This window comes from Gamsiella multidivaricata (assembly GCF_025024155.1).
Source record: "Gamsiella multidivaricata strain RSA 2152 chromosome Unknown BC939scaffold_4, whole genome shotgun sequence".
Taxonomy (NCBI): Eukaryota; Fungi; Mortierellomycota; class Mortierellomycetes; order Mortierellales; family Mortierellaceae; genus Gamsiella; species Gamsiella multidivaricata.
The window spans coordinates 441,063-460,177 of record NW_026251712.1 but is presented as its reverse complement, the minus strand read 5'-3'; the positions used below and the strand labels follow the sequence as shown (position 1 = coordinate 460,177).

The 19,115-nt window shown below is 47.6% G+C and overlaps 6 protein-coding genes, 1 non-coding gene and 1 pseudogene across 8 annotated transcripts; 4 read left to right on the top strand and 4 right to left on the bottom strand.

The window, feature by feature from the left end:
* Window positions 1-2,235: 2,235 nt before the first annotated feature.
* On the bottom strand, window positions 2,236-3,424 carry BC939DRAFT_525063 (uncharacterized protein). Its single transcript, XM_051561294.1, has 2 exons — window positions 3,176-3,424; window positions 2,236-3,088 (listed from the first exon to the last, which is right to left on the bottom strand). Exons 1-2 carry the CDS (start codon window positions 3,385-3,387, stop codon window positions 2,452-2,454), a joined length of 849 nt encoding a protein of 282 aa, XP_051416981.1. The 5' UTR covers window positions 3,388-3,424; the 3' UTR covers window positions 2,236-2,451.
* An 814-nt stretch (window positions 3,425-4,238) lies between these two features.
* On the top strand, window positions 4,239-6,630 carry BC939DRAFT_419056 (pyridoxal phosphate-dependent transferase). The gene is made up of 4 exons (XM_051553047.1): window positions 4,239-4,658; window positions 4,773-4,843; window positions 4,926-5,627; window positions 5,723-6,630. Exons 1-4 carry the CDS (start codon window positions 4,418-4,420, stop codon window positions 6,299-6,301), a joined length of 1,593 nt encoding a protein of 530 aa, XP_051416980.1. The 5' UTR covers window positions 4,239-4,417; the 3' UTR covers window positions 6,302-6,630.
* A 1,229-nt stretch (window positions 6,631-7,859) lies between these two features.
* On the top strand, window positions 7,860-9,291 carry BC939DRAFT_391939 (phosphatase 2C-like domain-containing protein; the record flags this gene model as incomplete). The annotated part of the gene is made up of 2 exons (XM_051551998.1): window positions 7,860-8,574; window positions 8,675-9,291. 2 exons carry the CDS (start codon window positions 7,860-7,862, stop codon window positions 9,289-9,291), a joined length of 1,332 nt encoding a protein of 443 aa, XP_051416979.1.
* An 889-nt stretch (window positions 9,292-10,180) lies between these two features.
* Window positions 10,181-10,253, bottom strand: BC939DRAFT_t19. Its single transcript has one exon. It is a non-coding gene; the product is annotated as a tRNA-Ile (tRNA).
* Window positions 10,254-10,367: 114 nt separating this feature from the next.
* BC939DRAFT_t20 lies at window positions 10,368-10,440 on the top strand (annotated as a pseudogene). The gene has a single exon. The product of its transcript is annotated as a tRNA-OTHER (tRNA).
* Window positions 10,441-13,547: 3,107 nt separating this feature from the next.
* BC939DRAFT_386750 (uncharacterized protein) lies at window positions 13,548-13,733 on the bottom strand (the record flags this gene model as incomplete). The annotated part of the gene is made up of 1 exon (XM_051551827.1): window positions 13,548-13,733. A coding segment is annotated over one exon (186 nt), but the record flags the coding sequence as incomplete, so codon positions are not given.
* Window positions 13,734-15,134: 1,401 nt separating this feature from the next.
* Window positions 15,135-16,883, bottom strand: BC939DRAFT_187366 (CYTH-like domain-containing protein). Its single transcript, XM_051550494.1, has 5 exons — window positions 16,435-16,883; window positions 16,216-16,347; window positions 16,041-16,109; window positions 15,733-15,937; window positions 15,135-15,627 (listed from the first exon to the last, which is right to left on the bottom strand). The coding sequence occupies exons 1-5, from the start codon at window positions 16,786-16,788 to the stop codon at window positions 15,224-15,226; spliced, it is 1,164 nt and encodes a 387-aa protein (XP_051416977.1). The 5' UTR covers window positions 16,789-16,883; the 3' UTR covers window positions 15,135-15,223.
* Window position 16,884: 1 nt separating this feature from the next.
* BC939DRAFT_187685 (uncharacterized protein) lies at window positions 16,885-19,115 on the top strand. Its single transcript, XM_051550497.1, has 4 exons — window positions 16,885-17,752; window positions 17,858-17,972; window positions 18,083-18,418; window positions 18,522-19,115. Exons 1-4 carry the CDS (start codon window positions 16,998-17,000, stop codon window positions 19,053-19,055), a joined length of 1,740 nt encoding a protein of 579 aa, XP_051416976.1. The 5' UTR covers window positions 16,885-16,997; the 3' UTR covers window positions 19,056-19,115.

The following is a 19,115-nucleotide window of genomic DNA, read 5'->3' as shown; positions in this document are numbered from 1 at the left end:
GAGATCAGCCCCATGGTCGCCATCCAGATCCAACTTTCCTTAACTGTGGAGATCGATTCCTGATCACTGTGCTTCGCCAGCCTGCGCATCGCAGCGAACTTTCTTTTTTATTTTTTGTTCCCCCCTCTTCTCTCATCTTGCTGCGATGAATACTCGAATGCTGAACAGACCATGGCTTGTGCTCGGAATCCATCAGCCTTCACTCATCATGCCGATCCCCCCACTTTACACATCTCTGACCCTTGAGCATGACCCCCCCTTATGTCCTGTCTTGCTTTATGTTGTATTGATCCGTAGATAAAAAGAGTACATGTGTGATACAGATCCTCAATGGCTTGGTCCTGGAAGGCTGCGCCTGCCCTACCTTGAGTCGAAAATGCGGAATGGTGTATATGCAGCTGAGGGCGCAATTACAACGGTAAAGAAGAAGTGTAAGAGAACAGGTATCTCAAGGAAAGAGATAAGAGAGAGAAAGTGTGGAGGAAGGGGAAGTAGTGTGCCTGGGAGAAGTCGCAATGGAATGGAAGATATACGATACAACCAAGTTTTACATATGGAGTGGAAGAGTGAACGAGGGTGCTGAAGAAGATAGAGGGTTATACGTAAAAGAAGGGAAGCAAAAGGGAAGGAGCATCGGTCATCCACATGAACGTTGCTATACAATTTTTTTTTTCGTTTTGTTTTCATTTTGTTTTCATTTCCAAAAACTATGTTAGCCTATGCTTGGCCTACTTCAGCCTTACACCTCTCTGCCCATCTGCCTCCATGCCAGTCTGCTGCGTGCGTTCGTTCAAGTATATGGGTTAATGTGCGTTGACGAAATCGATGATGCGTTTACGTGTGTATTTGTTTACCTAGCCTCTATTCTTCCTTCATTCTAGTGAAGAAGGCACAGCGAACGTCAATACCACGGCGTCGCTCATTCTCCATTCCCGTCTTCAATTGAATGCCCAGATAACGATCAGTCGTCGTCGTCTCTATCCAGGTGGCCCTGGTAGTGCCCTTTTATTTTCATCCGCATGCAAACAATATATGTTATGTATAAATAAAGGACTTTACACCTGTTCGTTCTGCTCTTCCTTTCATTCGCCCTGAGAGAACAGGTACCTAGAATGTGCTCTGAGAGCATCCCATCAATGCAATCCTATGTTGCACACTCCACAACCATCTGCATTCTGCATCAACAAAGAGGTCAGGCATTTCGAGGAAGTAAACAAATCTAGAAGCGAAAGATGATGTGGCAGATGGATAATGGCAGGAGGGGAGGAAGGAGGAGGGTTGATAGCAACAATGTCTTTGTAGCACGGAGCCATGCGCCCATGACCCCATTCTCAATGGCAAGGTGAGCGGAGACATGTTCGATGGCGATCCTGAGACTGATCCCTTCCGTCTTCCCCAACAAAGTAAAGATAATGAAGATAAAGAAAAAAAGAGCCCTGACGATCCGAATGTCAAGTTTTTCCATACCTGGTTCCCAAGCAGCGGGACTCAGGACGTCCAATGTAATGGACAAAGGAGACAAAGTACGTAGTATGTAAACACGGGTGTGGGAGGGGCGTACAAAAAAAAAAAATAAGCGCCCTGCCCCACCCTCCCCCTCCCCTACCCTCCTGGCTGGTGCACGAACCCATTTGTACACGCGCTCAGCGCGTACATGGCTCTGCATGAAATCATGAAATGAAATGCGCTGCTGCATGAAAGACGAGTGGCTACCCTCGGGGGGCGCCTGTCCAATCGAAGGGTGCGATAAACAGACGAACACAAAAATACGAACACTGGATTGGCCACCAATCCTCAATCCCCAATCCTAGATCCGCAGATGTAAATTCGGCATTGGTGGTACGAAGGACCATTCCTTCTTTGGTGCAAACCAAAGGCTGCTCTCCCCCTTCCCCTCTTCCCTCTCTTCCCTACCATCCAAGCGTGGGTACATTAAAGAGCCCTGTATCAATCGGCGCTTTTTGTATTGGCAGTCTGGTCGTTCATAGATAGTCGGCCGCCTTGCCAGACTATCGAGGGAAATAAAGTCAAAAACAAAATTGCAATCAAATAAAAAGAGCTCCCTTCTCCTTCAGGCCGGCATTTGGACAAATCAGTCGGGAGCTAGATAAGAAAGGAAATAACACTCGGCAGCAACGCAGGCATATGCTTTTGCACGATGAATATGCCGGCATCTTCACATGGTCCACATCAAACGGTAAGTCCTGAAGATCTGGTGCATGCTTTAATTGTCAGTGCACATTGCCAGCAGCCTGAGACCACTCGTCAGACGATTTGTAGACTATTGCAAATGGCGTGTCGCACAGAGCAGCCGAGGAGCAATAGCGGATCCTGAACCATCTCTGATCGAGACTAGGTGGACCTGTTTGCCTTCCGAAGGATCGGCATTTTCCTCTGTCGGATCGCTCTCTCGTTATCTTGTTGCTCATCACTTTTCTGTGCTACCATACTCTACGCGGGCCTGACGATCTGCAACACACCGCGGTACTCAGGCGCAGATTGTGTCCCACAAGAGTACTGTGTCTGACAGCGCGCCACGCAATGCACATCGCGACGCCCAGTCGGATCAATCATCGTTGTGAACAATGCGCCTTCCCCTCGGAATACGTTGGCATCACCAAGCTCGCTTTCTTGCTTAGAGAAGTGTTCGGCATTGATTTCGTACCGCTGTTTGGCCCAGAGATGCTTGTGGAGCTGCTTTTTCTTCATGTTCAGCAGGTTCCTCTTGTATCCTTCTTCCCCGAATCGACGGTACGCTCCCTCCTCAAGTCTTGAATGTCGCTGTAAGATCTGGACCTCCTCGATCGCATCCCAATCGTCTTGATCTAAATCGTCGTTCATGCGTTGGTCTGGCGGCGATAATTGCGATCGCTGCTTTAGCATGCTCTCAGCCTCAGCTTCAAAGACGCCGTTAGAGCCGTCTGTAGACACTTGACTAGAGGCGTGATCTTCTTTCTCTTGACAAGTTTGGATACAGCTGAGGAGGTTCATTCTGCATAACTTGAACGGGATAGGGAACTGCCAGTCGTTTAAAGCCTTGTTGATGTCGCTGGCACAGATGCAGCTCCATTCAAGTGTCTCTATATCGCTAAAGCGGCATCCCAAGCAGGTTACGTTAGCGAGATCTTTGTTTATTACGACTTTCGACATTCAAGACCTGCCTCGGATCTCCTACCATGTCTCGATTTGCACTTTGTTTCGACACGAGGCGGCGCACATTTTTATTTGATTCAAGCAGAGAGTTTCTCGTAGGTGGACATTCATCCTAGTCGGATGTTTTTCTACATATGCTGAGGCAAGCTGCACGCTCACAAGGCCGATACAGAACATTAGCAATGCTTTCCTTTGCGATTTTAACGGGCTGCGGTGCTGTTGGTGTCGAGGCATGTTTTGTCTTTGTGTATTTTGGCGAAGGAATAAAAAAAATGAAGGAAGCTAGAAGAGAAGGAGGGCCTTGAAATGTCGATACTATTAAAGGGACAAACGTATTCCCATTCCTACCTATTCATCTTGTCGCGGACACGATCCTTCTCCTTATCTTTTTCAAAGGAGAGCGCTCTCTTTTTTTTTTCGCGGACGTAACAGATCGCTAAGCGCATGACTAGCACAGCAAACCTTCGTTTGTAGTAACCTTCATAAGAGGAGTCATTGCCTTGACCACATAGTCGACCTGGTCGGCGTGCATGCCATCTGCAGGGATTACCAAAAATTGGTGGCGTAAAGCGTCATTGAAGCAGCGCGCGCAATGCAAATTTGTCTCCTGTTCTTCATGCTGTTCTGCTTGCAGCCACCCTTTTTTTTACAACCACGAACTGTGCACTGGCCGTAGCTCGAGCCCAGGTTTGTAGATGGCAACCAAAGAAGGAGACTAGATAGACAACTCCTGAGCGTGTACTATGACTGCTCGTCAGAACCATGGCTGAGACCCCTTCTCGTCGACTTGGCCCGCATGCATAAATGCAGAGTGCTTCATTATACTCCGCTGATCCCCTTTGCCCTCTATTTCCAAGCACTGACCAACGTGCGGGAAGTGGAGGGTTTTATTCACGTCCTCCGTTCGTCGCTCCGGTTCACGACCCCACAAACGGGACTGTCGCCAATCCAGTCGAATCGTTACATCATGTCGTGTCTCGCATAAACCACATAGAACGGCCACAGCGGGGCAGCACTCGACCTTTTCCGCTCTTTATTTTCTTCCTTGTGAAATGCGCGAACCATGACGCTCAAGTGGCCTGGGAACTTTTTTCTTTATTAATAAAAAATCCAAAACTTACATCATGCGCCGGATAATTCTTTGGTTAGACCCTGTGTTCCCCACCAAGACATAAAAGGGCAAAAGTGAACATCCCCTCCTTCTTCCCTCATACTTTCCTCTTTCGCCTTCAACACAACCCATCTCCCCTCCAACGTTATCCATATGCTCCACAAACACGTCGACTCTGATGAGATCATGAAGCGCGCGAAGGCGTCGCCCGCCCACCAACTCATGGGCAAGTCCAAGACTATCCATAGCTTGGCCTACGGTTCACGATATGCGACCCAGGATATCCCAAAGTACAAGCTGCCTGAGCAGTCGACCGAGGCTGCGGCGGCCTACCAGCTTATTCACGATGAACTCGAGCTCGATGGACGCCCCACCATGAACCTGGCATCCTTTGGTAAGTATTAACAAACGGTGCTGTGCCGCTCATCATGGCACATTTGCTGGCCTATTGGTGTGTTTGTGTAGCTGACGTTTTGGAAAAAAAAAAATAATAATAATCAAATTTTAGTTCATACTTGGATGGAGCCCGAAGCTGATAAGCTGATCATGGAAAACATTAGCAAGAATCTCTCTGACCAGGTATACTACAGTTACGATCAAAAAAATTGTCTTTTCTTGACATTTTTTATTCACATTCCGTTTGGTTCTAATGTTCTCATAGGACGAGTATCCCGCAACTATGAAGATCCATGCCAAATGCGTTTCCATCATTGGGGATATGTGGAAGAGCAAAGGTGCTGTGGGAACATCCACCATTGGATCCTCTGAGGCTGTGCAACTCGGAGGGCTGGCTATGAAGAAGCGCTGGCAAGCAAAGCGTAAGGCCGAGGGCAAGGACACTTCGCGACCCAACATCGTCATGGGAAACAATGCGCAGGTTGCTTTGGAGAAGTTTGCTCGCTACTTTGATGTCGAGTGCCGTCTGATCCCTGTCTCGGTAGAGAGTCATCACTGCTTGGACATCAAAAAGGCAGCCGAGGCCTGCGACGAAAACACCATCGGCGTCTTTGTTATTCTCGGCAGTACCTACACGGGCCATTTTGAGGACGTCGAAGGCATGTCCAAGGAACTCGACCGCATCCAGCAGGAGAAGGGCTGGGACATTCCAATCCACGTCGATGCAGCCAGCGGCGGTTTCGTTGCCCCTTTCGCATTCCCTAAACTCAAGTGGAGCTTCGACTTGCCACGTGTTCAATCCATCAACACGTCTGGTCACAAATATGGACTCGCCTATGCTGGCATCGGATGGGTCCTCTGGAAATCCGAGGAGTTTCTCCCCAAGGAACTGGTGTTTACGCTCACATATCTGGGAGCTGAAGAACAGACATACACACTGAACTTTTCGCGCCCAGCATGTTTCATGGTAAAGATTGAAAAGGAATGCGAACATTCTTGCTGTACTGCATTATAGGTTCTGTTGCTTACTAACATTTTATTCATTTTATCTTGCTTCACTAGATCGGTCAATACTACAACTTTGTTCGTCTTGGAAAGCAGGGCTACAAGTCTATCATCGAGACCGACCTGGTGAACGCACGAGTGCTGTCTATGGCACTGGAGAGCACCGGATACTATGATATGGTGTCAGATATGCACCGCCCCAAGGGGGTCTTTGGAGTCGAGCACAAGAGCAGCCTGGAGTCCAACCAGAAGTCCATCAAGGAAGGTATTGAATACAATCCAGCCCTGCCTGTTGTGTCCTTCAAACTGACAGACTCCTTCAAGAAGGAGAACCCTCATGTCAAGCAGGCAGGCATTTCGACCTTGCTGCGTACCCGAGGCTGGATTGTTCCCAACTATGCGCTTCCCCCGAACGAGGAGAAGATTGAGATCCTTCGAATTGTCGTCAGAGAGTCGCTCAGTCAGGATCTGGTAGAAAACGTCGTCGGCGATCTGATCTGGGCGGCGGAGTCACTGGCTGCCAGCGAGAGTGAATTCGACACCGATATGCTTAACAAGAAAGACGATCCCGTTACGGATGCCCACAAGATGCAGCAAAAAGGTGGCACCAAGCACAATCTTGGACGTCAGTGCTAAGGATGTCGTCGGGCCACACGCAATTGTATATACACTCCTGATGATTTCAGTTTGAGACCCGAAAATTGGGTCCCCGCACCAGATGGTCCATTGAGAGGTGCTCCGCCCTCTATGCACTCATAAACTACATTAGACAAGATCAAACGCGTGTGGATGCTCGGGTAGTAGCATAGCAGAATAAACCGAGAGCACAGAAACTGAGGAAGGGTGAATCTTATCAAAGTTTGTAATAGTGCATATATTGCAGCCGCTTGTTCTCTACAGGCTTGACGGTGGATAACAAAGGCAACGAGCGGATCTTGTTTTGTGGGCAGCAGGGATACGGAGAGCGACAACAGGTATACATCTTTGTTCACACAGTCTACGTTTCCGTCTGTCTTCAGTCTACATAGTCTTTGTAATGCAGTCGTCAGACCACTTCTTTTTTGCCAAGATAGCCCAGCTGCGCATTAATTTAAATTTTGGGGCGGTGCCTGAAAAATGAGCTGCCAATAGTTTGCGATGGAACCCATGGCCTCATGGCCCCCTCTCTCCTTCCATCGCTTCCATTCAACCCGCTGCTGATCAGGACCAGGAAGCAATGTCACTCAGGCTGGCCGCCATTCACTCTTCTGCCCATCAAGGTTACGGGCTGCTGAGTAGGATAACACCAACCCCACGCCTAAAGTCCCGGTCTCTGTCGAACCCATCCTCCTTCTCGACTTCCGCCTTCACCGCCAACTCACGGTATTGGAGGACCCCTCGCACACACAAGGACGACGAATTGCCAGTAAAGAAGATCAAGAGGTTAGCCAAGAAAGGCGAGTTCAGGGATGCGCCCAGCAACACTACTGTTACAGACACAGGGGCCACAGGACGATCGGGAGCAGCATCGATCGAAGGCACTCAGTCAACAGCTCGTATTAACCCACTGAAGAAGAGCGACAGGCCGCAGCGTCACGAGCACTATGGGTCTTCAGAGAGTAGCCATCACCACAGCAACAAGGAACATCGGCACCACAGAAACCATCGCCAAGGCCATGACCCGTCTCATCACCAGGAGCACCAGGAGCATCACAAACACACCTCCCGTCTCCATTACGAAGCCCTACAGCACCATCGCCAACACTTTTTGTATCGCCAAAGACTACTGTACTATCTGCGCCAGAAAGGAATGGGTCGTCAACAGCGTCATCACTCTCATAGCCATAAAGGAGCAGACGATCAGCAGCGGCAGCACAACGGGCGGTTCAGAGAACGGTGGAATTCGTGGCCTCCACATTGGGACCCCATCCTTTGGTATTTGGATCTATCACGCAAGGCCATCGCATGGGCGTTTTTTTCGGGGGTATTTACAGCGGGTGTGGGTATTGCGGTCTGGAGCGCCAAGAAGACTTTTGGAGATCAGTGGAACGTGTTCGTGAGCGACTTGGCGCTGATCAAGAGCCATTCTGTTTCAGGATCATCCTCATTAATGTCACAAAGAGTGCCTGAGCAAAACGGAGGACGGGTTGGACTGGTGGATTTATGGAAATCACCATCATCGCAGGGTTTGCATGGGTCCCAGAAGACCCTTGGGATGCTGACGCCAGAGCAGGTCGAGCTTCGGTTGGGTCAGTACCAGAAATCTTTTAGGATCGTGGATCAGGAAAAGAATAAGAAGAAGAGAGGAACCACAAGGCTATCAAATCAGGATGTGGTCTTGGGATACTGCGTCAATCAACTTCCATCCAATAACCCGATTGAGGACGATCTATCCCGTCATGTGGTCCGGAACCAGTACGGCGAGATCGAGCGGTTATTCTTTGGCGTCTTTGACGGCCATTCTGGATGGTGCTGCAGTCAGAAGGTCGCGCGGGAATTGGCTCCCTCTGTTGCCAAGGAGCTCGATCAGGTCAGGAACTCGAAGGATACGAAGGCCGTGATGGAGGCCATCGAGCGTGGGTTTATGAAGCTAGATCAGCGGATTGTGCATGATAGCCTCAAGCGGGTTCTGGAACATCCCTCTCGTCCACTGGCCTGTTCATCGTTGTTGCCGGCGATTTCGGGGTCGTGTGCGTTGATGGCGTATGTGGATTTGAGGGAGAGGGATCTTTATGTTGCTTGCACTGGTGACAGCCGAGCGGTGATGGGTGTGCGGGAGCCGTTGCCGGAGGGTGGACATGTCTGGAGAGCAGTGCCATTGTCGTTTGATCAGACGGGTAGAAATCCGTGGGAGGTGAAGAGGTTGCAGGGGGAGCATCCTGGTGAGGAGAGTACCGTTGTGATGCGTGGTCGTGTGCTGGGTGGTCTTGGTAAGCGGAACTGCCTTTTCAAATTGTATGCGAAATATTTGATGTGTTACACCATAGCACGGCTAACATCTATTTCTCTGCGACTTTTACTCCATTACAGAACCAACAAGAGCTTTTGGAGATGCCCGGTACAAGTGGTCAAAGGAGGCTCAGGACAGGGTCTTCCAGCTCTTCCCGGCCTACCGTCAGCCGAGCCGCAATCTCAAGACCCCTCCGTATGTCACAGCGAAGCCCGTGGTACGACACCATAAGATCCAACCGGAGGATCGATTTTTAGTCATGGCCACAGATGGACTCTGGGACAAACTGACGTCTAACGAGGTTGTGCAGCTGGTCGGTGATATGCTCGATGGAAGAACTGGTCATGCAGAAATGGTTCTGGACAGGGAGGAAATCCGCAAGTACAGGCAGCAAATCAAGGCTAAGCAAGTCGCATCATCATCGCTAGTCAATGGAAAACCGGGACAACAGATTCAACAGCAGCAAGAGGAAGAGGAAGAATTAACGCCGCACAGCATGCCGGCCAAGGGTCCTACCAGCCAGATTCGAAAGTTCACGTATAGGGATCAAGCTAATGCTTCGACACATCTGATCAGGAACGCTCTCGGCGGTGCAGACGACGATAAACTGGCAGCAACACTCTCCATCCCTTCGCCCATGAGTCGCCGGCATCGCGACGATATTACCGGTATGTGTGCCCTTTTATATTTATATTAGTATTATTTTGCAATGCAACGGTGGCCATTGAGCAGTTTCTAACACCCATCCATCGCTCTGTCTTCTAGTCACGGTCGTATTTTTCGGTCCACAAGAGACTCCCTCATATTGTCAGACGCGCAGACTTCGGACGGTTTGGTTGACATTTCATAAACTCATCCATGCTACATCATGTACATATCCGCAACTTAATAAACAACCAAAAAAAAAAACCGAAACAGAAATTGACATGAGTATGTGTGTAAGAAGATTGAAAAACAACGCGTTTTCTTGATGCATTCGTTGGCGCTTAAAGATTAACAAAACGATGAAGAGTAATGGAACCCGATTTTTTTCTTTTCGAGTATACATCTTGAGATCAATTCAGTCGATGTGTTCCTGAAAAGAGCTTCTTATCTTTTTCAGGACAAGGCGTCAATTATGTATGTTCCTTATTCATGACAGAAAAAAACTTTATTTCTCCACAAAAAACAACAACAAACAAACAAGTAAACTAAAAACTGCTGTGCCATGTTGCGGGCTGCATATTTTTAATGGAGCACTCCCTCCCTTCATGTTCCTGTTCCTGTTCATGTTCGGTATTCCTTCACTTCTTGCAGACTTTTTTTTCTTTTGTAAAAAGGCGTTTCTTGTTTCGTGTTTATCCCAGACATGACTACAGAGTCTCGGCCTTTCCATTCTCGAATTCTCTCAAGTTCCAGCAGTTACTCTTAGCAAATGAGTAAGTAGTGATCTATCAGAGGCGCTACCGGTAGGACCCAACTTGGAAAAAGATAACAGAGATGGCTACATTTCCCATTATTGCGTACTCCATGAATCGCCTCACTCTGCACTTTCCATGTTCTCACGTAACTTCCAGCAGCCAATTACTGCCTAAAAAGGGGCAAAATGCTCATCGCAGGGATCGAACCTGCGACCTTCGCGTTATTAGCACGACGCTCTACCGACTAAGCTAGACGAGCTTCCGTTATATTGAAGTCTCTTTTTAATACACTTTATTCTAAATTTAATTTACCATTCCTTAAGTGCAATATCAATGAAAGTGCCATTTCCCCATTCTTTAAGTAGGCCCGATGGCTCAGTTAGCATACTGGTCAGGGCACCTCCCTTGTAACGCGAAGGGACCAGGTTCGAGCCCTGGTTAAAGCACAGTAATATGTGCTACGCATAGAAATTTATTTGGAGCATGAGTCGGGCGTACTACCCCACTTCAGTTATGTGGGTTTCCTTTCCCCGGCGACCCCCACATTGAGTGGCACTACCCCATGTAATCGTTGTGGGTTTCCTTTCCCCTTCCTTAACGCTTGACAAAATGCTCAGAATAAATTTCACCCTTGCGCTAGCCTCCGGACTTCGAGAGGCGCTGGTTCAGAACTTCCCAGCTATACACCAGGGTGTACAAGTTATTCCACTGCACTGGCAGCATGCGTCTTAGCTACCCCTGCCGGGGTTACAGGTATAAGTTCAAAAGTGAGTAGGCCCACTTTATAATAGGCTAATCTGAGCTCACATCCAGTGACCTCAGGTGGAGGAAAGACGGGACGAGGAGGTGGAGGAAATGTTACAATAGTAGAGGATTCGGCTCGCAAGCCAGTAGAACGGATTCCGTGCTCTCAAGAAATCAAGACCATCTCCCAGATGTACAGGTTACAATTGGAGAGATGGTCTTGGCAGATTAGCAGGTGAGGAGCCTGCCAGCTAGCCGAGCGGATCGCAGGAGAAAGACCTCGGGACGCTTAGGGAGGTTACAGTGAAGTTGTTGGAGATGGTGCGACTGCCACACTAGAAGATTTAGGGCCAGATAGACACAAGTCTCAGAGACTATTCACTAGGAAACCAGCACTGATTGTTCTCTCTCGGAGGCCATGTTGAATAAAAAAAAAAAAAAAAAATTCCCCATTCTTTAAGTGCACATTACTGTTAAAAAAAATTCTTGTGCTCATGGGGATTTATGTTAATAAAAAAAAAAAATGTTTAAAAAAATTCTTCAAGTGCACATTGCAAACTGGTGCAGATCCAGATCGTTAGAACGCACTGTCTCATGAAAAGAGCTGGCGTGATATGTAACTCGTCTTGTTCTAGTTCTAACTCGCTGCACAAATAAAATATGGCTCTTGGGGAGGACGAAGGTGATCGAGGTGGTCTAGCAAGAACATTTGGACGAACTTGGGGTGCAGAGGCTCGAATGCAAATGCTCCGTCTCTACTCTTGCTAGCGATACTGGGGATGGTTAGCTGTGGAGGAGTATACCAATCGAGTGTGGCACAATGAGTAGGACGATGTATGCGTGATTGCCTTATTGTATCGTGTGTGGGCAAGTGTTGTTACGAGAGTAATTTTTTGGAAGAAGCAGACCAGGAACCATTTGGCCCCGCCCCAGACCCTAAATGCCTTCCATGCATGGCATAGCCCCGTCCCCTACTAACTATGTTGGCTTGAGGCGTCAGATTTATAACCAATGTCGCATAGCTAGTCTAACCTAACTCCTACTTGACCTGCTGCGTGTATCGCGTCTCCTAGTCAAGGTCCAATGTTAATAAAGTTGTTTTTAAACCGAATAAGCCCTCCATTATGTCTAACTTCCCTCGCCCCAAATAATGCTGCAGCACCCTATAATCCGCGGTCCGTCTTCCTTCCTGGATTCCCGCTGTAAACTGATTGTTCTCTCTTGGAGGAGGCCATGTCGAATAAAAAATAAATAAAAACCATTTGGCCCCGCCTTAGAGAATTCTATAAGTGCACACTCCCTATTGATTCTTTCTTTTGTTTGTTTTCGATTCACAATCCCTTCCTTGTCACTCTCCTTCGTGTTCTATTGCACTAGAACAAGACCAGTTGCATATCACACCATTTAATGATCCGGACCCGCACAGTCACAATTATTTAAGAGTACCGTTGCCAATTGATAGAACCCCAGTCTTTGTCCAATAATTATCTACTCAACCACAATCGCGTCGATTAATAAGGGCGACAAAACCTCTCGATATAGCTGCAGAGACAAAAGTAGGACCAATATTTTAGTAATAAACTCGGAAACTCGGTCCCTGGAGAGGTTCTCATCTGATATAGTCGTTTTCAATTGTTGCTTTGTACAGTTGTAGAAGTTGAATTGAATAGGCTGAGGAGCGTACTGAGTCTTCCAATGGAGCGCCTTAATCAGACAGCCGTGTTGGAGAAAGGGAACTTGCATCAATAGTCAGGCAAGGAAGCGAAAGACGCCTTCAAGGAGAAAAATTCGCTCTGTGACAAGATCGACAATGTTTTCACCCACATTTGTACCCTATCAAACGTATTTGCGAGCCTCTCGGACAATGGGATGTGCGGAATAAGTGCACCATCAGAGCTGGATCCCTCGTCATCGATGCCTGCGGTGCATTCATTAAATTGTCTTGCTTATATAAAGTGCCCCATTTCTCTGAATCCGCTATCATTTCTAGTCTCCTATACTAGATACATGTATAGAGATTCCCTAAGGCATGACTTGCCCACTATTAAAAGAGGATCTCGTTTTTCACTGATATCGATCTTACATACTCCTTCGTCTAATAAACATCTACTCAACCACACACTCAGATTTGAACTTGTTGCACACTTATTCTCCAGAACACAAGGCGCAACTTGACCGCCATGGTTAAGAAGATAGACACGTTCGGTAAAGATTAAAAAGGTCCGAGTACTGATTAGTAGGCAGTGGTTCTAGACGGTCCTTGGTACTGTCCTTGTTCGTCTTTGCTTCATTATGATGGAGCTTTCTGAGACCGTTCTGGCAAAGCAAAGTCTTTGGATATTAAATAGAAAAAAGTATATCACAAGCCCTTCTTGCAGCATGACCATTGTTCATGCAGACATCTGTGTGAAAAGCAGGCACTCAAGAACGCCAATACATGCACATATGGTCATTGGTACATGTTCACTTTGTTTGCTGTAAATGAGATTGAATAGCTCTCTATTTCAATCCCTATATATTTTGTTCGATACAATATAACATCTGACAGCACTCGCTATAGCATCTGCATGGTTAGCCCCGGCTCGTGCAGTAACCATCATGGTGCATGCTAGATGGTATATGTTAATCAATAAACGGATATTAATTGGAGGTGGCAATTTCCTTTCGAAAGATATTTTAAAAAAGCATCTTTCGACAGCATACTGGCTTATGCGTATAGTCGGAGCGAATTCGGTTGCAACACATGCAGACAATTAGAGCAGGAAACCCAGACCCCATGGTACTTGTCCCAAACGTACAGCAGGCTGCTGGTGCCTAGCGCTGTATTACAACCGACAATAGCCGCAGGCATTTTAGCATTCATGGTAATAGTCCCAAACGTACAGCCAGCTGCTGTGTAGCACGCATCGCATCCTGATTGGTATGCTCCATATGCCAGGGGATCTGCGTTCGATAGACCGAGGATCGTTAAAAAGATAAGGAAATAGTATAACATAATGAACGAGGAGTACTGAAGGACAGAAGACAAGTAGTAGGAGAGGGTTGGTTCCAAAGGTAAGTGAGGAAGAGATGTAGCTCTACATACCATATCAGCGTAATATTTATTAATTAACTCGAAATTAAGTTCTAGAGGTAATGAATTTATACGGTAATAAAGCATACTGGACTCGACTGAATATGCAACCCCAGATCATCATTTTGCAGCCCCCACTTGCTTGGTTTTCTTGGTTTGAAATACCCTGATCGTCTTGTCCTTGGGCTTTTTGTAGTAGGGCTCCCTTCCGAAGGATCCTACCCTGCTGATTATGCTTTCGTCCGAGAACATTATATTACGCCATTCTTCAGCAGTCCAATGTAAATGGCCGCGAGCGAATATGTACCGATTATTTGGTCGTCCTTCTTAGACTTAACGTATCCTTTCAACCCTCCTTGTCTAAGGTAGTTCCGGATGGTATGCACACGGACGTGAACACCTTGTCTCGAAAGGACAAGTTCCTGACCACCATGTGGAATTAAAAGTTTTCCACTTGACATTTCCGGGCTAAAAGGGTTGTGGTGTATTCACCATATTGTCTTGCTTATATAAAGTGCCCTATTTCTCTGAATCTGCCACCACTCGGTGCCGATTGTTTATTAAGAGAATTGTGCACCTAGAACTACTCCCTATGTTTCTAGTCTCCTATACTAGAAAGAGATGTGGCTCCACACACCACATCGCTTGGGTATTTATTTGTATAAAATTTAATAGTGTGCTAGAGGCACACTTATTAAACTAAATAAAATAAACTGGACTCTGGCGACACTTAGTAAAAGGCACGACCTACCATTATTAAAAGGGCATCTCATTTTTCACAGATATCGATCCCATGTACTCCGCAAGGGTCTTAGTGGCCTTGTGAACCTTTGATGGCCTGCCTCTTTTCTTTATGGGAACGTAACATTTGTAAAGTTTCCTAGTCTCAGATACCATTCCGACCGATATACGGAGGGCTTGGGAGATCTCACGAGGTTATTCCTTGTTTGAGGAGGGCAAGTGCTTTCGCTTTGGTTGATTTCGGCAGGGACTTCGTCTTAAGGCACAAAGTTGTAGGAGTGAATACAAAGGGGAATGTAGTGTTATAGTAATGTTCAATCGACGGTTAGGGATGTAAAGTACAGCGAATGGAACTATTGAAGTTGGTTCTTATATGCAAAAAGAAAGTTCACATGGACATGGAAGTGGTGGACGTAATACCGGGGTATAGGCCTCTGAGTTTCTGAAGCAATCGAAGGTAGGAACGCGAAGTCATGAAGAAAAAAGAACGTTTTTTTTTTGCGCACTGTATCTTGCCTTACCCCAGTTGGCCACACTGATCAGGAAATAAAAAGAACTGTTTACATTGCACACAGAGGATTTTGGGTGGTATCTGAGCAGGATGCGCAGAGGTCTTTTGATTTATTGACATTTCAAACCTGAGGCATTGAAGCGCAAGGCCTCTGATCTCGTTAATGCGGTCGCTGCTGTGAGTAATTCGGCTGTTGTCGCTGTTGCTGCTGAGGTTGCTGTTGAGGCTGCTGTTGCGGCACAATGTTTCCTCGAACGACGAGTCCCCGAACGTTGTTCACAAAGCTTCCGACAATGTCCATGAATCGATCAGCCTGTGATCCGTGGCTGTTTATCCGGATATCTCTCTCGCGAACCAGCTCCTCCGGATGCACGAATTCAATCTCCAGCTCGTGTGTGAGATCCTGTACATTGGTGTTCATCGGACGCATTTGACTAAGCTTGTTGGCGTTGTTGGGTGTGTTCGCCGACTTGACCTGGGTCAGGTCAATTTTAAAGTTGTTGTGACGGTAGGATATCCTGTCCTTGTGCCGTTCAAACTGAGGCTGCCCTGCTGGTAGACGCTCTATAGGAACATTATAAGATTGTGAGTTACAAGTCCTTTAAAGTTTGAAAGAGCAGGTGTGTGTGAATGTGAGGAAAAAACGCTCTAATTACACAAGGTACTCACCTGGGACTTCGATATTGACGGAAACACGGTAGTCGAACGCGTTCTTTGGTGAAAAAACATCCAGATCGGCGATTCTCTCCTTTTTCACAATCCCGTTCGTAATCACGGCGTTCGTCTTTTGATCCTTGGTCACTCTGACCTTCCCGTTTTGGGACGTGAAAAATTGATCGACTTCATATGTATGCTGGTATCTGATATGACGCTCCTAAAGATGTCAATTGGAAGCCGAAAAAACAAAGAAAAAGAAAAAAGAGTCAATAAAAAATGTTAATCGGGTATTGAACTTCAATACTTCCGATTGGTGATACCTTTGGCTCTGTCCGCCGTGATTGCTCCAGTCTCCAGTTCAGAGTCTTGTTAAAGTGTGCGTGTTGGTCCTAGAATTCACTCGCGTCAAAACTCGCTGTAATTAGAACTCCAAATCCGTATGGTTTTCAGTTGTTGCGTTCTCATTTTGTGATTGATTTCACAGTGGCCTCTTACCACAGTCATGTCTGAAGAAAATTGGTACCAGCTCGGACGACCCTGTGGTGTCAGTACAACCTCATTTCTCACAGGCAGCTCGATCCGCCGTCCTGTGCTCTTGTCGATAAGCACTCCCAGCTTGGCCTCGATCTGGTCATCGTGTTGTTCCATGTAACGTTATTAATATCAACGCTATTTCTCTCTGAACATTCATTTGAATCAGAATCAGCTGCATACCTCGACGTTGGGATGGTGACAGTGCTCAAACAGGAACTCGCCAATAGTTCGAACCACATCGTCCAGGACATCCGTGCCAAAGAAGGGCAACTCCTTCCGCGGTGGACGATGCTGCTGATTTGGTTGTTGTTGCTGCAGCTGTTGAGGCCCTGTTGAGGAGGAGGAGCCTTCAATCGGCGGTGGACCTCCTGGTGCGCTTTGAGTAGTGGTCACTAGTTCTTCAGATTCCAATTTCTCGACGCGCACCTTCTTCGACGCTAGATTCTCCCTATCCTCATGTTCTCCTGGGACCGATGCCAGCGATTCCTCGTCCTGCTCGAGTGGCCTCTTCTTGGATGCGTTATGGTCTGACATAGGCTGGCTGGTGTCTCCTCGATGAGGAGGCTGTCTAAGGAGAAAGGGACTCCTTGCACACGTTCCGCTCAAGTGGTCCGCCACACAAAGATCGTGGTAAAAACAAGCCACTAGCGGATATACTCAGCTCAGTTTCAACAATAGGCTTTCCTTTTACCTTCCCGCCCTCTCACCCAGTCGTTGCCTGCAGGATCAGATCTTCAGATCCAATGGCGAATCTATACAGGAATTTAACGTGCCAAAAGACCAGCTCATGGCTGTCCTCTTCCACCTCATGGACCACAGGATCGTGTCTTCAGCGACTGTCTTCACACACCCATGGAAGCTCTCCGTTCGTATCGCATTCCACCCATTATCGACCATCGTCAGTCCGACGCTTCACCGCAGACTCGACCAAGTTCCGAGGCGAATTATGGGCCTCAAAAAAAACAAAGGACGGACCATCGTCAAATTCTGGATCAGGAATGGTACGAAGACCTCTTTCAAGGGACGAGAAACCCAATCGCTCAGGCGATCCATTTGACAAGAGCACGAGCGATAGAACCAACCGCTCAGGCGATCTATTTGGCAGGAGCACGAGTGACAGAACCAACCGCTCAAGCGATCCATTTGACAGAATATCGAACGATAAGGACTCTGGAAAATATGGACGGTCATCATTCGGCCAGCGCGAGGCATCCTCCAACCCTCGCAACTCCTCCTTCGTCCGAGATCGCTCTTCAGACTCATCTTATTCGTCGAGGAGTGAAGGCGCCTCATACAGCCGTGGATCATCATCTTCAGGAGGTTCAGCGAGAAGCTACGACCCCATTATGTCGGAGAGCAATGGCGGCCCTAGTCGATACATGTCATCAGACTATGACTATCTCTATTCTCCCAACGTGGTCCTATCGGCACTGAAGAACGATCTTCGAACACCACACACACTATACTACCTGAGGACGATCACCCAGAACAGGAAAAGGTAAGGCGGACAGTGAAGTGTCATGTTGCTGGAGAAACTAGCACTATGATCCGAGATCCTGACGAGAACCGAAAAACGTGCGATTATGTTCTGTTCTCAATGTAGGCTACTAGCAGATCCGGTTGCTGAATGCATTCGCGCAGCACAGGCAGCCGGCGTCAAGGTCGTCAAGACTACTAAACACGAGCTCAACGAAATGGCACAGCAACGGCCGCATCAGGTATGGTTCAATGGATGAACGAGTTTTACACTGATCTGTTTGAATAGCCTGTAATGAACAGAGAGCTCATCAACACCACGCGTTTCTACAATTTGGTCCGACGTTATTAGGGGATTGTCCTTGAAGCTTCAAAGTTACCAGAGGTATATGTCAAAGGCCTGGGACCTGTCTCTGTGGATAATGAATACACACTGGATGGCAAAACCCGTAACAGGACATTTGTGGGCCGCAAAGACGAGCCTCCTGTGTGGATCGCATTGGACGAGGTGGTTGATCCACAGAATTTGGGCGCCATCTTGCGTACGGCTTTCTTCATGGGAGTCGATGGCGTTGTTGTCTGCCACAAGAACAGTGCACCACTGTCTGCGGTCGTCGCAAAGGCGAGCGCGGGTGCACTAGAAGTGAGACCGACCTATGGTGTCCAGAGTTTGATGAAGTTTATACAGGTACTTGAACGTGTTTTCACAACAGCTTGAAGAAGGCCAAGCTACTGGTTACGGTCACGTTCTCACAGCGTTTTACTTCATGGATATATCACATCACACGTAGGCATCGCAAAAGAACGGATGGCATGTAGTCGGAGCCCACGTTACATATGGATCAAAACGCAACCGTCCCTGGCATACATGGCCAAGTACAGGGGTCGAACAGCCAACGCTTTTAATCATGGGCAACGAAGGCAATGGACTTCGGAAACAGATCATGGGCCAGTGCGACTCGTTCATTCAGATCCCATGCTTGAGTACTACCGAATCCAATGTCGACTCTTTGAATGTGAGCGTCGCAACAGGAATCATCTTGTCCAAGTTGATGGGTGGCCGGTTCCTGAGCCTGCCAAAGAATTTGAAAAAGTTCCCGTTGCGCGCACTCAGGGGACAGGAGTCAGCGACTGCGGAGGACAGGGACGGTCAGGATGAAGACGACGATACCGGTGATAACGACGATGACGAAGATACCGGCAATGATGACGATGACGATGACGATGACCAGGATGAAGACGTCGAGGTGGATGAGGACGACAGCGCTAGTCAAGGTAAAGGTGCTAAAGGATCGTCTAAGACAGAACAGCCCATGCCATGGTAGTGATCATTGCCAGTAACTTGTGAACTCAATAGAACACATGCAAATCATCTCATGCAAAAA

Coding starts and splice junctions, on each gene's coding strand:
- BC939DRAFT_525063 (XM_051561294.1), bottom strand. CDS start 3,387: ATGCCTCGACACCAACAGCACCGCAGCCCGTTAAAATCGCAAAGGAAA. Junction 3,089..3,175: donor AAAGTGCAAATCGAGACATG/GTAGGAGATCCG, acceptor ATGCCGCTTTAG/CGATATAGAGACACTTGAAT.
- BC939DRAFT_187685 (XM_051550497.1), top strand. CDS start 16,998: ATGGCGAATCTATACAGGAATTTAACGTGCCAAAAGACCAGCTCATGG. Junction 17,973..18,082: donor CACAGCAACGGCCGCATCAG/GTATGGTTCAAT, acceptor CGACGTTATTAG/GGGATTGTCCTTGAAGCTTC. Junction 18,419..18,521: donor GTTTGATGAAGTTTATACAG/GTACTTGAACGT, acceptor CATCACACGTAG/GCATCGCAAAAGAACGGATG.
- BC939DRAFT_187366 (XM_051550494.1), bottom strand. CDS start 16,788: ATGTCAGACCATAACGCATCCAAGAAGAGGCCACTCGAGCAGGACGAG. Junction 16,348..16,434: donor GTCACCATCCCAACGTCGAG/GTATGCAGCTGA, acceptor CACGATGACCAG/ATCGAGGCCAAGCTGGGAGT. Junction 16,110..16,215: donor TTTCTTCAGACATGACTGTG/GTAAGAGGCCAC, acceptor AGTGAATTCTAG/GACCAACACGCACACTTTAA.
- BC939DRAFT_419056 (XM_051553047.1), top strand. CDS start 4,418: ATGCTCCACAAACACGTCGACTCTGATGAGATCATGAAGCGCGCGAAG. Junction 4,659..4,772: donor CATGAACCTGGCATCCTTTG/GTAAGTATTAAC, acceptor ATCAAATTTTAG/TTCATACTTGGATGGAGCCC. Junction 4,844..4,925: donor GCAAGAATCTCTCTGACCAG/GTATACTACAGT, acceptor ATGTTCTCATAG/GACGAGTATCCCGCAACTAT.